Source organism: Lucilia sericata, unplaced genomic scaffold (genome assembly GCF_015586225.1).
Source record: "Lucilia sericata isolate MDLA Ls3-8-SP2 unplaced genomic scaffold, ASM1558622v1 Contig000009F_arrow, whole genome shotgun sequence".
In the NCBI taxonomy this organism is placed as follows: domain Eukaryota; kingdom Metazoa; phylum Arthropoda; class Insecta; order Diptera; family Calliphoridae; genus Lucilia; species Lucilia sericata.
The window spans coordinates 693,061-706,713 of NW_023994049.1; the positions used below are offsets into that span (position 1 = coordinate 693,061).

At 31.1% G+C, this 13,653-nt stretch overlaps 2 protein-coding genes across 2 annotated transcripts in view; both read left to right on the top strand.

Annotated features, from left to right (window-relative positions):
- Positions 1–1,185: 1,185 nt before the first annotated feature.
- LOC119603480 lies at positions 1,186–3,554 on the top strand. The gene is made up of 2 exons (XM_037955522.1): positions 1,186–1,509; positions 1,566–3,554. Exons 1-2 carry the CDS (start codon positions 1,314–1,316, stop codon positions 3,188–3,190), a joined length of 1,821 nt encoding a protein of 606 aa, XP_037811450.1. The 5' UTR covers positions 1,186–1,313; the 3' UTR covers positions 3,191–3,554.
- Positions 3,555–8,363: 4,809 nt separating this feature from the next.
- The window catches only part of LOC119602717 (unconventional myosin ID), a 31,400-nt gene continuing 26,110 nt past the window's right edge, over positions 8,364–13,653 (top strand). The window contains exons 1-2 of the mRNA XM_037954382.1: positions 8,364–8,485; positions 9,634–10,036. Coding sequence (XP_037810310.1) covers positions 9,945–10,036 — 92 coding nt within the window. The 5' untranslated portion in view covers positions 8,364–8,485; positions 9,634–9,944. The remainder of the gene's footprint in view (positions 8,486–9,633; positions 10,037–13,653) is intronic.

Here is a 13,653-nt window from a genome sequence, read left to right on the forward strand (position 1 = left end):
AATTATTATCGACACCAAACAATAAGTTTTGATAAAAGTGCTAGAGGCACCACTTTACTTTCGCCAAAATGGTGAATAGAATGACCCCATTATTGGAAGTTAACTATACTTTCCGTAACCTTTGAAAATGCTGAACAAATTGCTATTAGGCGATAATTTTCGGGTTATTAGCTTCTCCCTTTTTAGGAATTGGCTTTACCTTAGCTATCTTCCAGTATTCAGGAAATTCGCCGTCATGGTATGGAATGCTGAAAAGATTAGCTAATGGACGAGCTAGCATCGAAGAGCACTGCTTCAAGACCAGAACCGGTATGTCATCTGCTCCAGGAGATTTGTTTAAATTGAGATCTGCTAAAACGCGCTCGGAAGAATATATTTCGCATAGTTACTGATACCCTTAGAGGTCGGGCAATGTTTGATCGCTTCCCGGCAAACTCAGCTAAAAGGTTAGATTTATGAACAGGGTCTGTGAAAGTTTTGTCATCGTTGAAAAGCGTCGAAATTTAAAAACTAGCATTATCCTTTACACTTTCAACGAACGACCAAAAGGTTTTGCTGTCCTTAGGAGTAGCAAGGACCTTAGCGCGAAGGCGCTGCTAGTGCAGAGCTTTTCTGCATCTTAGTACTCTGGCATATAAAGACCCTGCCTTTTTTCGCTGCGTTTCAGTTTGGATGTTTTTGTTATTGTTCCAAATTCTAAAAGCTTCGTCTCTGGATCTGATTGCATTTTTGCACTTCTGATTAAACCAAGACTTAGGTCTAATCGACGATTTTTTTTTTGAGGGAATGAATGTTGACCATTTTCGCCATGTCATTGATATTATTGTCTAGGAAACAAAGTTTCCAATTGTATTGCCGAAAGAGTTCGTTTAGCTCAGCCCAGTGAACCTTTTCGTAAATAAAAATTGAACGTTTCGTAGCTAATTGTGTCAGAGAGCTAAAAGAAGATGGAGATGCTGCAGTGATCCGAATTTCAATTACAATTACTTTAAATGTAATTGTATTTGAAAATGTACTCATTACCCCCAAAGCATGATGAACATGTAGCATACCGTCCCGAATTCATTAAAGTATTTTATTATCCAAATATATCAATATATACTGAACGTGTAGCAGTGCCCTGACACGATTTTTATTTGTTATTATTAGTTACGAAAATCGAAATTTTTGTGGGGGGTACCCTAAAGTAACAAACATAAATTAAATAAAATTTGTGAACGTCAACTAAATTAAATATTTTCAAATTGTGTTTGCAGAATTGAATGATTTGATTGTGTATATTTGCTGCATATTTTACTTAGACAATATTTTAAATGAGAATGACTACAATGAAATTTCGTCAACTTATTGACATGGCAATTGGTTTTCCTGAACCAGGTCACGTCAACTTTTCAGCTCTCCATTGTTTGCTCACTTGTATAGCTGAAAAATTAGGAATCACTGATGAAATGATTGAATATTGCAACAATGATACTGAAACTGTTTGTTTTTGCAATAAAGCATCAAATTGTAAGTTTATTAGAAATTCTTTAGAATTATAAAAATATATATTATGAATATTTTAGATGAGTTGTTACAAAAATCTAGACTACTTGGTGGTACTAATCCCAATGAAGAAAATACCAATACAGAACAAAATGAACTTCCGACTGAATCAAATGCATCAACATTAAATGAGTCTACCACTCCAGAAGAAATTCCACTAGTTTCTGAAATTTTACCAGAGATAACAGAAGAACAAACATTTGAGCAAAAGCAAGTTATTGAGGTACTAAGTCCAACAAATTCAAAAACCTCTACTAAATCTCTCACAAAACCTATAACATCCCAGTTGTCGGTGCACAAACTAAAAGAACGCATTTCTAAAATAGAAATGACAGTACAACAAATTTCTTTGTCAAAAGAATTTTCATTGGGAATAGCAATAATGAAGGATCAACTTGAATTTGTAATGGAACAGTTGTTGCTTCTAACATTCCTTACTTTAAGTAAAAAACCCGACTCCCATCAAATCCAAACACTCCATTCAATGGCTCAAACACTGCGAGAATTTAAGAAAGAAAACATTTATATCGATGGATCTAATCGAATACAGTTGCCTGTAGTACAATCTCTAAATTGGCAGTCTTCAGGTCTACAACTGAACGAAGATTTATCAGAGAATGATATATTAGAGGCTCAGAATATTGGCTCTCGACCTGATGCTATTATAGCTCAAACTACAATCTTTCAAGATGAACTTGAGGGTCATCTGTGTTATTCTCCCGAAAAGCTTCTCGATCAACTAATGGAACTGAAAAGCGAATTTTGTCTTCTGACGAACAAAGTAAATGAAGTTTCTTCACGTTTATTGCAACAAGAGAGTCAACGTACGATTTCTCTTATCGCTGAAATTCAAGAACAAATGCGAGATAATAAGATCACAACCATCAACTTAAAAGAAACCCAAAGTCGCATTGAGGCACGTATTTCAAACAATCAGAGCAGCATCGAGAATATGAAAAAAAGCATTGAAGATATAATGGTGGAGAAAGTAGATAAAACCGAATTGGAAATACAACTAGCTAATAAAGTAGACTACGATCAACTGAAAAGAAAGGCTTCTCTGGATCACCTACAAGAATTGCAATGCCGGGTTGATAAAAAATTTTCTGAAATATTGCGGCAAATAAATGAAAACGAAAAAAAGTTTTCACAGACTGTAGATAATTTAAATGAAACCTTAGGTTTTGCTGCCATTGAAGGAATTTTAAAAACATTTAAAGAAAATATTACCAAAGATGTCCAAGAACTACATAACCTGCTTAAAAACTATATCGATTCGACAAATGATGATTGCGCTGCAGCTGGAGCTCGCATTAAAGTTCTACAAGATCTCGCATGTCTTTCGTGTGACACCAGTTGCATAATGCGTACGATGGAAAAAGCAAAAGTGGCTAAATTACCCAGCGCCCATGCATCAAATATTTTAAGTCCACTTATAACTTATGAGCTGGGCTCTATACGAAAATCCGGTATAATGGGTTACTATCGCAAAGATGATTTTCCCCACTCAACAAATGCTTGGCTGGGTCGTCAGTCGAATGGCGTGACTGATCTAAAACAATGCATTCCACGACATGCTGGCGGAGAGCACACTACAAATAATGCCAAAGAACGCGTTAAAAAGATGATGTCATATCGAAAATAGTCACTTATTCAGTTTTTTAATTTACATTTCCGTTTAGTTAAATAGAAGAGTTTTGATGGAAGATTTGATGTTTTTCATTTCCATCAAGATAAAAATAGTATTGCAACATCACTAAGTTATTGATTAGTTTTGGAGAATACAAACAAATTTTGCTTTACAAAGAAGAATTAGAAAATCGCTATTCTGGTATTAAAATTAATGCAAATTTTTGGAAAAACATAAAATTATATACATAAGCGCTGATAGTAGTGAAATGTTTCTTCTCATGAATTTTTAATTCCCCTCTAAGGGAAGATTGCTATCGTGAACATGCCGTGAACAAGTCATTCACAATAGTTGATTTTGTTCGCAACAGCTATTCTTTGTTTACAAAATTCCATAAAAATTTTCACTTCAAAAAAGTTAGTGAACAAGAAATTTTCCAAAATGTATTAAATATTTTGAAGCTTGGAAAATATAATAAAAAAATATTAATTACGGTTTATTGTCTACTGTATAACTTTAGCAGCCCAGCAAAATTACAATTTCACTACCAAATAACTTCCAAATGAGAACATAAAAATTACTTCTTGAGAATGACTTCAAAAGTAGTGAATTTGGAATCAAATAAAAGGACATCCCTTCTATGACCAGCATGTGTTAGAATAATCACTTCTTCAGGTCTTTTTCAGTACTTCCATGGAATAAATTCTTCGCTTCTTTTTTGTTGGGTGCTTAATATGAATTTCTTGACAACACTTTAAATTTTTGTTTAGTTTGAACACAAAAACTTAAACTGTTCTCTTCAAATTTTATATTTGGCAATTTGAGGTTACTTTCCTAATTCACAAACCAACAAAGGGTATACAAATTTTCAATATTTTGCCCATACTTTAAATTTGTAGCATATGAAATTTATATCTACTAATGAATGTACATATGTATGTATGTATATTTATTCAGAAATATTATATAAACTTCGAGAAATTAGCAAAATCAATCCGCATGAGAATAGAATAAAATTGTCTGTTCACATTTCCTAACAATGCCTAATAAATGTTTCATGGGGTTCATGTCTTAACTAAAATTGTTAATGGTAATGCAGGGTAATTAAATGTCTGATTTTCAAGACATTTCCAACACTGTTTTTAGGCAACAAAATTCATGTGTATTTCCAACACTGCTTCTGTAGGAAAATTGTTTAGCTGAAATTACTGGTTCCAAAAGGAATCAGTTTTTTTATTTTTCCTCCTAACTGTATGCTTCTGTTAGTAAAGCGAACACTGCCAACTATAATCAACTTAAGCTAACTATTACACGTTGAATAAAGGATTGTTAACAAAAACTATTTTAATTGTTTGGCATAACAGTAGTATAGATCTTGGAAATTTTTACGATAAATTCATGTTAGTACTTTCAAGAGAAAGTAGTACAGCCATAAGCCGCAGTGTTGAAATCAGGCTAATTGCATATTTACGGCGAATAGATCACGCTACGGAGAACTTAATGTTATCCTTTATTTCTTGTTTATATTTTTTGCAGGCCTGCAAAGTTTTTAGTGGAATTGAATTTGATAATCATTATTACAAATAAAAGCTACATATCTATGTATTTCTTTCATTTGTTATTCAGGTATTATCCATTTTTGGATTTAAAATTTTTATAATGCGTTTGGTATTAGGAAGTCCGTTGGACCACTTTTTTTGAGGAATACCTCTTAAACGATGGGTTTTAATCTACTAAATACGAGAAAAATAAAAAACAATTTTATTGGAAAGATCCACAGTTCCCTACCTGCGATTGAAAATCTTGATCTCAGTACAATATGTTAAAGAAAATTTGTGCAATCTTTTCGAAATGAGTCTCAAAAATTCCGCAATTTTGAGCTTATCGCGGGAAAATTAATTAAAATTTTTGTATCTGTAGTTCTTGTCCGCAAAACGACTTTTAGTGTAGGGGCATGAAAATTTCAAATAATTCTAAAAAAAAAATAAACAAAAACAACACACAGTATCAAACGGTAAATTTTTTTTGTTATTGTGATTTCTTGTTTATAAATACAAAGCAAAGAATGAACATCACGTTACGTTACGTTGTTATTGGCTAGAAACACGAAATTAAGTATGTAGAGCCCGGATTAGGGGGACTTTTTGGTACTTTTTCGTTCTACAAAAGGTACTTTTTGAATTTTCTATAATATTGAACCTAGAAACATGAAATTTAGCATGTAGGACCTTGACTGGGTAAGAACCTATAAAAAGGGATCTTTTGGTATTTTTTCCTTTTACAAAAGGTACTTTTTGAATTTTCTTTACTATTGAACCTAGAAACATGAAATTAAGTATGTAGAGCCCGGATTATACGAGAACACATAAAAGGGGACTTTTTGGTACTTTTTCTTTCTACAAAAGTTACTTTTTGAATTTTCTTTAATATTGAACCTAGAAACATGTAATTAAGTATGTAGAGCCTGGATTAGGTCAGAACACATAAAAGGGGACTTTTTGGTACTTTTTCGTTATACAAAAAGTACTTTTTGAATTTTCTATAATATTGAACCTAGAAACATAGAATTTAGAATGTAGGGCCTTGACTAGATAAGAACCTATAAAAAGGGACTTTTTGGTACTTTTTGAATTTTCTTTAATATTGAACCTAGAAACATGAAATTAAGTATGTAGATCCTGGATTAGGCGAAAACACATAGAAGGGGACTTTCTGACTAGGTAAGAACCTACGAAAAGGGACTTTTTGGTACTTTTTCGTTCTACAAAATGTACTTTTTGAATTTTCTATAATATTGAACCTAGAAACATGAAATTAAGTATGTAGAGCCTGGATTAGGTCAGAACACATAAAAGGGGACTTTTTGGTACTTTTTCGTTCTACAAAATGTACCTTTTGAATTTTCTATAATATTGAACCTAGAAACATGAAATTTAGCATGTAGGGCCTTGATTAGGTAAAAACCTATAAAAGGGGACTTTTTGGTACTTTTTTGTTCTTCAAAAGGTACTTTTTGAAATTTCTATAATATTGAACCTAGAAATATTAAATTATGCATGTATAGCACGAATTAAGTGAGAACCCATAAAAGGGGACTTCTTGGTACCTTACCGTTTTGCAATTGGTATTTTTTGAGTTTTGTAATAAAATTTGTATTGACTGTTTTTTAACATCATGGTGAAGGGTATATAAGATTCGGCACAGCCGAAAAAATATATTTTATGTATGAAGTAAATTTACCTCAATTTTTAAATCCGCTTCTGCCATTTAGATCACCACAATTATTTAAAATTTTTACAATAAAATAACTTTTTTAACAAAATACAACTTCACTTACAAAAGATCAACTGAAACAAAAAGATTCTTCTTTTCATGTAGTATACATACAAAAGAAAAATAAAACAAACGGTACTTTAGTTCTGTTTTTTTTTTTAAGAAATAAAAACAAACAAGTAAGAAAGTATAGTGATACCCTACACCAGTTATGAATATTTAATATGATTTATTTTTCATAATAAAGCATTTATCTTCAATATTCCCTTGTTCCGATACATTTAAGCAATTTATGGATGAAAAACTAATTTTCTGAAAGAGGCTTTATATGGGGGCTAGGGGCAAATATGGACCAAGCCCGATAAAATTTTGTGAATATGTATATTTATATTTACATAATATTTTATTGTGCTGAATTTCATCGCGATATTTGTGTTTATAAGTTAATTTTGGACATTCAAGTAATTTTCTGAAGGGGACTTTGTATGGGAGCTAGGATCAAATGAGTCCCGATCTCTATGAAATTTGGCAAGGTCATCAAGGCTCGTATAAAACTTAGTTGTGCCGCTTTTTATCAATATACAGGTATTTTTAATATAATTATGAGCTTAGAAGCCCTTTTCGGGAGGTTCTGTTGTATGGGGGCTAGGTGAAATAATGGCCAAAAAAAGAGTGTGTGCCAAATTTCATCCAATTATCTTGAAAATTGGGACCAGTACCTTGCGCACAAGGTTTACATGGACAGCCAGCCAGCCAGACGGACGGACGGACAGACGGACATAGCTTAATCGACTCAGAAAACGATATAAGACCCCCTTTAGAAAATGACGTGAACGCACATTACTGGCTTAAAATGCCAGTATAGCTTTGAAATTCGACATACATTCGATAATTCCATTTACGGCATACGGTTTGATGGTGGGGATATAAGACCCGCATAGTCGAATATAACACTCTATCTTGCTTATATTCATTTTGAAATTAAAAATCATTACTATGGCGCAATTTACATGAAGACGTCTGTTTTTTCCAATTCTCTTTTGAGAATCTTCCAAAATATCATGAACATTTATACGGTGATTTTTTACATGAAACTATGCATGTCTTTTTTTGATGTTTAATTGTATAATCCTTTTTAATTACTTATTCGTAATAAAAATAAAATGAAATTTTTAACATAAAAACCATTTAATTTGATTTAAAAAAATTTAATAACACGCTATAGTATTTTTTCAATGCAAATTTTAATGTTTTCATGTAAAAAAAAGACATAATTATTTTTTTACATCAGCATAATATCAACAGTACGAATGAGTTTAAAGAGGAATGTCAAAAACAATCATGAAAATCCCATATCATGTTTGTTTTCTTACCCCCCATTCTTCTCTACCCCGCTCACCGGCAATCATCGACAAACATGAAAACAGACGTCTGGGCAAACATGAAAAAAAATCATCGTGTAAATTGGGTGTATGTCATTTACTATTTTTTAAACAAAAACAAATCATTAAATCTGGCAGCATGGCCAAGCTGAATTGGACAACTATTGTATACAACAAATAAAATTCACAACATACCTTTAGGATGATGAAATTAAATTTAAATCACAAAAAAATATAAGCGTTTTTTTCTGCACTTAGATTGCCACCACTAGTGTTAGTGTTGTTGTGTAGCTTTAACACTTACTGATAAAAAAATATAGCTGTAAAAAGTGAATAATTTATTAGTTGATTTTTACTTAAAACTTCCTTAATAAATATAATAAAGTCCAAGTTTCTTAACTTTTATTTTCCCCCTAAAAATTAAATTAAATAATTTAATGATTGTGCAGAACTTTTTTCGTTAAATTTAACTTTACAAATTTAGTGATTTTGGCAACACTGGTCGTACTAAACAATTCGTCATTTTCTAAATATTTTATTCAGTTGAATTTTGTTTTTTATACAGTGTGGTTGTTTTGGAATCGCGCGGGCTTCTTTTTCTCCTCTTATTTATTTCTTCTTATATGTGAATATTTTGTTTAAATACTTTAAGAAGGTAGTGTTGAATTAAAAAGAAAAAAATAATCATAAAATAATTTTGTTCTGTATTACAGTGATTGATCTGTAGTGTTTGTGTGTGAGGATCTTCCTTATTTTATTAAAATTATCGTCTATAATAATTGTTTATTTTGATTTGTGCTTATTAATTGTTTAAAAATGCAAATGTCATTATTAGTCACACAAAATACATCATCTGTTTGTATGTTTAGATTTGTGTACATATTTTTTTGCAAAGTATCTTAAAGATTTAGAAAAACAAACATTCCAATAGTGATCATAACGCTGGAATTATATACATATGTAGATACATATACATTTGTGTACATAATGTACGCATATTAATGTATGTATGTAAATATGTACGATTTTGTATGAATGTGTGTGTTTGTGTTTTAGCCATTATGGGTAGTATTTTTTGTTTCTAATATTTTGAAGTGTGTTTTTGTTTCTTATATTGTTAGTAAATATTTTAGCCAAATTAATGAAATGGGTGAAATTTATTTAGAGAAAAAAAAACTACCAAAAACTCACACTACAAAAACTGACTTGTAAAATTTCGTCAATCGATCGGTCTGTCCGTCTATCTGTATGCCATTTCTGCCTTAGCCTGCCCGCCAACTACCAAACGAAAAACCCATCAACCTACAAACATAATAATAATTATAATCATCAACATCGACAACATCATGATCATCATAATTATTGTTATTTATGCATAATTAAAAACTGTTTGCTGTTATGATTAATAGTGCTGCATTTCATTATCATTATTGTTATTTTAATTATCGTTAATATTTTTTTTAACCAAAACTAATCATTTTCAAAAAAGGCAAAAACAACAATTGAAAATGAGTAGTGAGTGACAGTAGTGAAATTTAATTTGCTGTTCGATTTTATAATTTTTTTTTAATTTTGATTTACTAGTTGTGTGTTTTTTTTTTTTTTTTTTGTCTTTCAATATCGTTTTCTCTCTGTTCTTTATTGTTTTTGTTTTTATTTTTATTTAATTTTAGTGTGTGTTTTGTACTTAAATATTTCCACCAACTTGGCATTAAATTTATTTTGACCAATTTTTTTTTATTGTTTTCTTTTCTTTATTCTTTTACGTCTTCTTCCTCGTACGTTTTTTTCGTGACAACAAAGTGTTTGTTTTATTTCAATGCTGTGATTTTACAATAAACAAAAAATATAACAACAAAACGAAGAAATATAAAAATTAAAAAAAAAAATATAATAATAATAAAACTACAACAATAAATTTATGTATGAGTGAAGTAACATTGTTAAAGTAAAATTACAAAAACAAAAGATACTACAGAGAGCGAGAAAAAATCAAAACAATTACGGCATTTGTTACGCTTAAATAAGTGATCGTCAAAGTTTGTTCTTCAAAAAAGAACAGCAACAATAACAACAACCACCAAAAACAACTATTACAGCATTTAACCACCACCATGGCCATGTTACAACGAGAAGTTGGTGTTCCAGACTTTGTGCTGCTGGACCAAATAACACTAGAAAAATTCATGGATAACTTGAAGAAACGGTAAGTTAAAAAATTTAATCATCTTTAAAAAGAATTGTTTTTTTTTTCTTGAAATGATCCACCCTAAATTTAGTACATAATAGAGTTTATACATAACTGGCATAACTCAAAAACATTTCAGCAAATTATACCTAGAATGAATCTTGATGTAAATAGTAAAGGTTAATAGGTTTCTCATCTGAATTACAACAAAGAATGTAATGTTAAGAAAATATAATTTTAATGACTTAATAATTGAAAAAAAATAAAATAATCCTATTGGGTAAATAATTTAACATTTTTCAATTGATTTCCGTCACGGGTTCCCGTTATCCGATTGGGGACCCATCCAAACAAACTCTATATTTTTCGATATTGGACAAGTTTAAAGTACATGTGGACTTATTCCTACTTCTTACGCTGACGAACGACGAATTAATTTTGGAAAATTGTTTTAAAGTCAATTCCCTTTGCTGATTCGAATATTCAACATTAAGTTCGAAAATTCGAAGTAATGTTCGAAAACAATTTTATACTCATAAAATAATTTCAAAATTGTGGTCATTCATGAAAATATAATTATAGTTCTTTTCGATACCGATTTTATATATTTTAAAATTTCGAAATAATGTTCGAATACATTTTAAAGCTGTTAAAATTATCTCAAAATCGCACTGCGGCTCCGAATTAAAATCTAGGTGGACAAAGGGAAATTTCTCTCTTCAAATGACACAGATCTGTGTACAAAGCAGCATATGCTGGATTCCTGAACCCGATCGGTCGTGTAGTATGGAGCCGGTATATGCTGGGGAATTGTCAGGTTAGCGTTCAGTGATTGCCTGTCATCTTTACGATCATGGGAATGGAACTGATGCGAAAATTGGTGAAAGATCGGGAAAGTCTCCATAAATTGGAGATTAATACTGATTTAGTATGCCTTTTTACGCTTCGGGGAAGCTTCTCGGTGCTGTTGCCATCTCAACAGGATATTTTGATTTATGCTACTATTTGTTGAGGCAATTATTAGGTTCAGTTGACTTTGGAAATTCCTAGGTCCTTTGTGGCAGATCGGTTCGTGTAGAGGGATCCTGATTTATTATTTTAGGTATTTCGGGCTACCAAATACGTCTCTAGGTGCTATTGCCAAAACAACAGTAGGTATCTCAGTAGTGTGGTTGGGCGACTTTAAGAGGTCCAGGAATGCACTGGAGTCAGTCTTTAGATGATGAGAATGTTTTTAGGGACATGAGCATTCCTCATAACATCAATAGGGTGTTTTCACATGATGTTGGGTCCGCCCCTTCTATCAACTCTAACCAGTGATTGCCTTCTCCTTTGTCGGGGTTAGATTGAGCTTTTCTCATGACACCTGTTATTCCCCAACGGGGCTACTACGGCAAGAGATTACATAGCTCGAGTACTTCAGCAATGTGTTTGTACATGGACCGGCTCAGCCTTAAACAAAAATTGCCACTTGATTTCTTCATAGAAGGATTCAGGAGCGATGGTAGACCGTTCTCAAGTCTACCCAGTGGATGAAAAAGAACATCGTGAAATAAGGCCCTTAGTGCAGGTGTTCACGTAAAGCACTTCGACATGTTTGTACTTAGATTTGTTTATCTGAGTATTAATTATTTTTTAACCTTTTGAATTTGAACCTTCTTTTTATATACGCTAATAAATGTACATAGATTCATACGTTTATATATGTGTGTGTACTAGGTAAATTTGTCTAGTTCAAGGTCTTTTCAACGTAATAACAGCATGTAAGGTGTAATATATCCGATTGATTACTTTAGTTTTAAGACACGGTGGCTTATTAGTCGTTCTCGTTTATTTACTTTGTATCCGATACTTTTCTTTTAAAATAGAAATAAACAGGTTTTTATGTCTGGAAAATTTGTTGTGATTCTTGGAATAATCATAATTAACCATACAGACGTACATGTGAGTGTACATACCCTGCCAGCAACTCAACTAACTTTAAATGCATTAAAAGCCGACTTTTTCATCAACTAGTTATGGTTGATTCTTGGATTATTTTTAATGGAGCCAACTGACTATTTTAACATGGCGATGTCCTACGCAGTAGTCAATTGTCCGACTCTGCATGACTTTTCAACTAGCTTAAAGTCAGTTACTAAAAAATTAGCTTAAAGGTAACTCTTTATTAACTAACTTAAATTTAGTTGCAGAAAAGTCAAGTAATAGTTTTCTTTTGTATTCCCTACTGTATTAATTAATTACATTTAAATTAAATATATTTAAAATTTAACTACTAGTTATCTAAATTACATTTCGCTTTAATACAAGTTATGATATTAGTTCGTTAAAATTAATAGACATCAGTTTTTCTAATAACACCGGTATCCATAAAATTATGAATGATTTGTTCATAAATTCCATGATTCCCATTGATCCAAATCTAAAATAAATTTTAAAATGTTATGTGTAATGTTAACTGTTAATAATACATTTACAGTATTAATCAGCAGAATTTAGAATTTAGGGACCGAGTTTTGAAATATTTAACCTTTTATGATTAATTTTTCCAATTTACTGACTCTAATTTCACAACGTATACAAGAAAATGACAAAAATGTAAAACAAAATTCCAAATAATAAAGAAACTTGAGAAAACATGTCGAAACAAAATGCTCTCCAGATAATTTTGGGGTACTCCCGCATTATATGATAGTTAGCTTGTAGCTAGTCTTTAAAAGTCGGTTGGTTGGTAGAGGTGAATTTTTCTCGTAGTCGACTACAAAATTGCTGGCAGGGTACTTATATATATTCATGTAGAAAAAGTGATACTTTGACTTATTGCCTCACATGACGTATGCTGCAATGTATCACAAACTCTTCTAAAATTCTTATAAATAAGTTACTTCATAATTTAAACATCAATCAAATATTTAGGGTCTTATTCATAAGAATTTATAAATGATTTAAGAAGTAAGTTATCATACAAAATTTGTTCTATAAACATTTATTAAATGATTATGAATAAGACCCTTAGTAATTGGCCTACATACTATGTGTATATTAATTGAAATCAGCAATTAAAAGTAACATCGTCTTTGATAATGTACAAAATTACATCATTTCATTTCACTACATTTTAAATGATGAATTTGAAAATACAAACATTATTTTACATTTAATAATCATACATACATACATAAATATGCATGTATGTATTCTCTCAGTACAAGATGAATATTTAATAATCAATTTAACAGCAAATTAACTGCAAGTGTAAGACGAGTATTTCTTTGGCACGCAACAACTCAACTTGTAATAAAAAACAGCAAAAAAAAATGTAGAAAAGTTAAACCAAAAACCAGGAAAGAAAACTTGATTTCAAATTAAATTTTTTTAGTCAAATTGTATGAGTCAATTTTGATGCCTCCATAAACAAAAAACTAAAACTATTTGTTATTCGAATATTTATGAGGAAACTGCAAGCGCAGTCTCGTTTGCTCATTCGCATTGGAGGTCAAAATGCATACATGCACTGGTAGTGCTACAGAGGAATACAAATCGATATTTTATATGACTTCATTTACAATTGTACATATATGAATATGTGTAAATAAATACACACATATTTATTGCACTAGTAATTTTATATATAG

Bases quoted from the DNA above. Each gene is read 5' to 3' on its own strand.
- LOC119603480 (XM_037955522.1), top strand. From the start codon at position 1,314: ATGAGAATGACTACAATGAAATTTCGTCAACTTATTGACATGGCAATT. The intron at 1,510-1,565 runs GTAAGTTTATTA...TGAATATTTTAG, and splicing joins TTGCAATAAAGCATCAAATT to ATGAGTTGTTACAAAAATCT.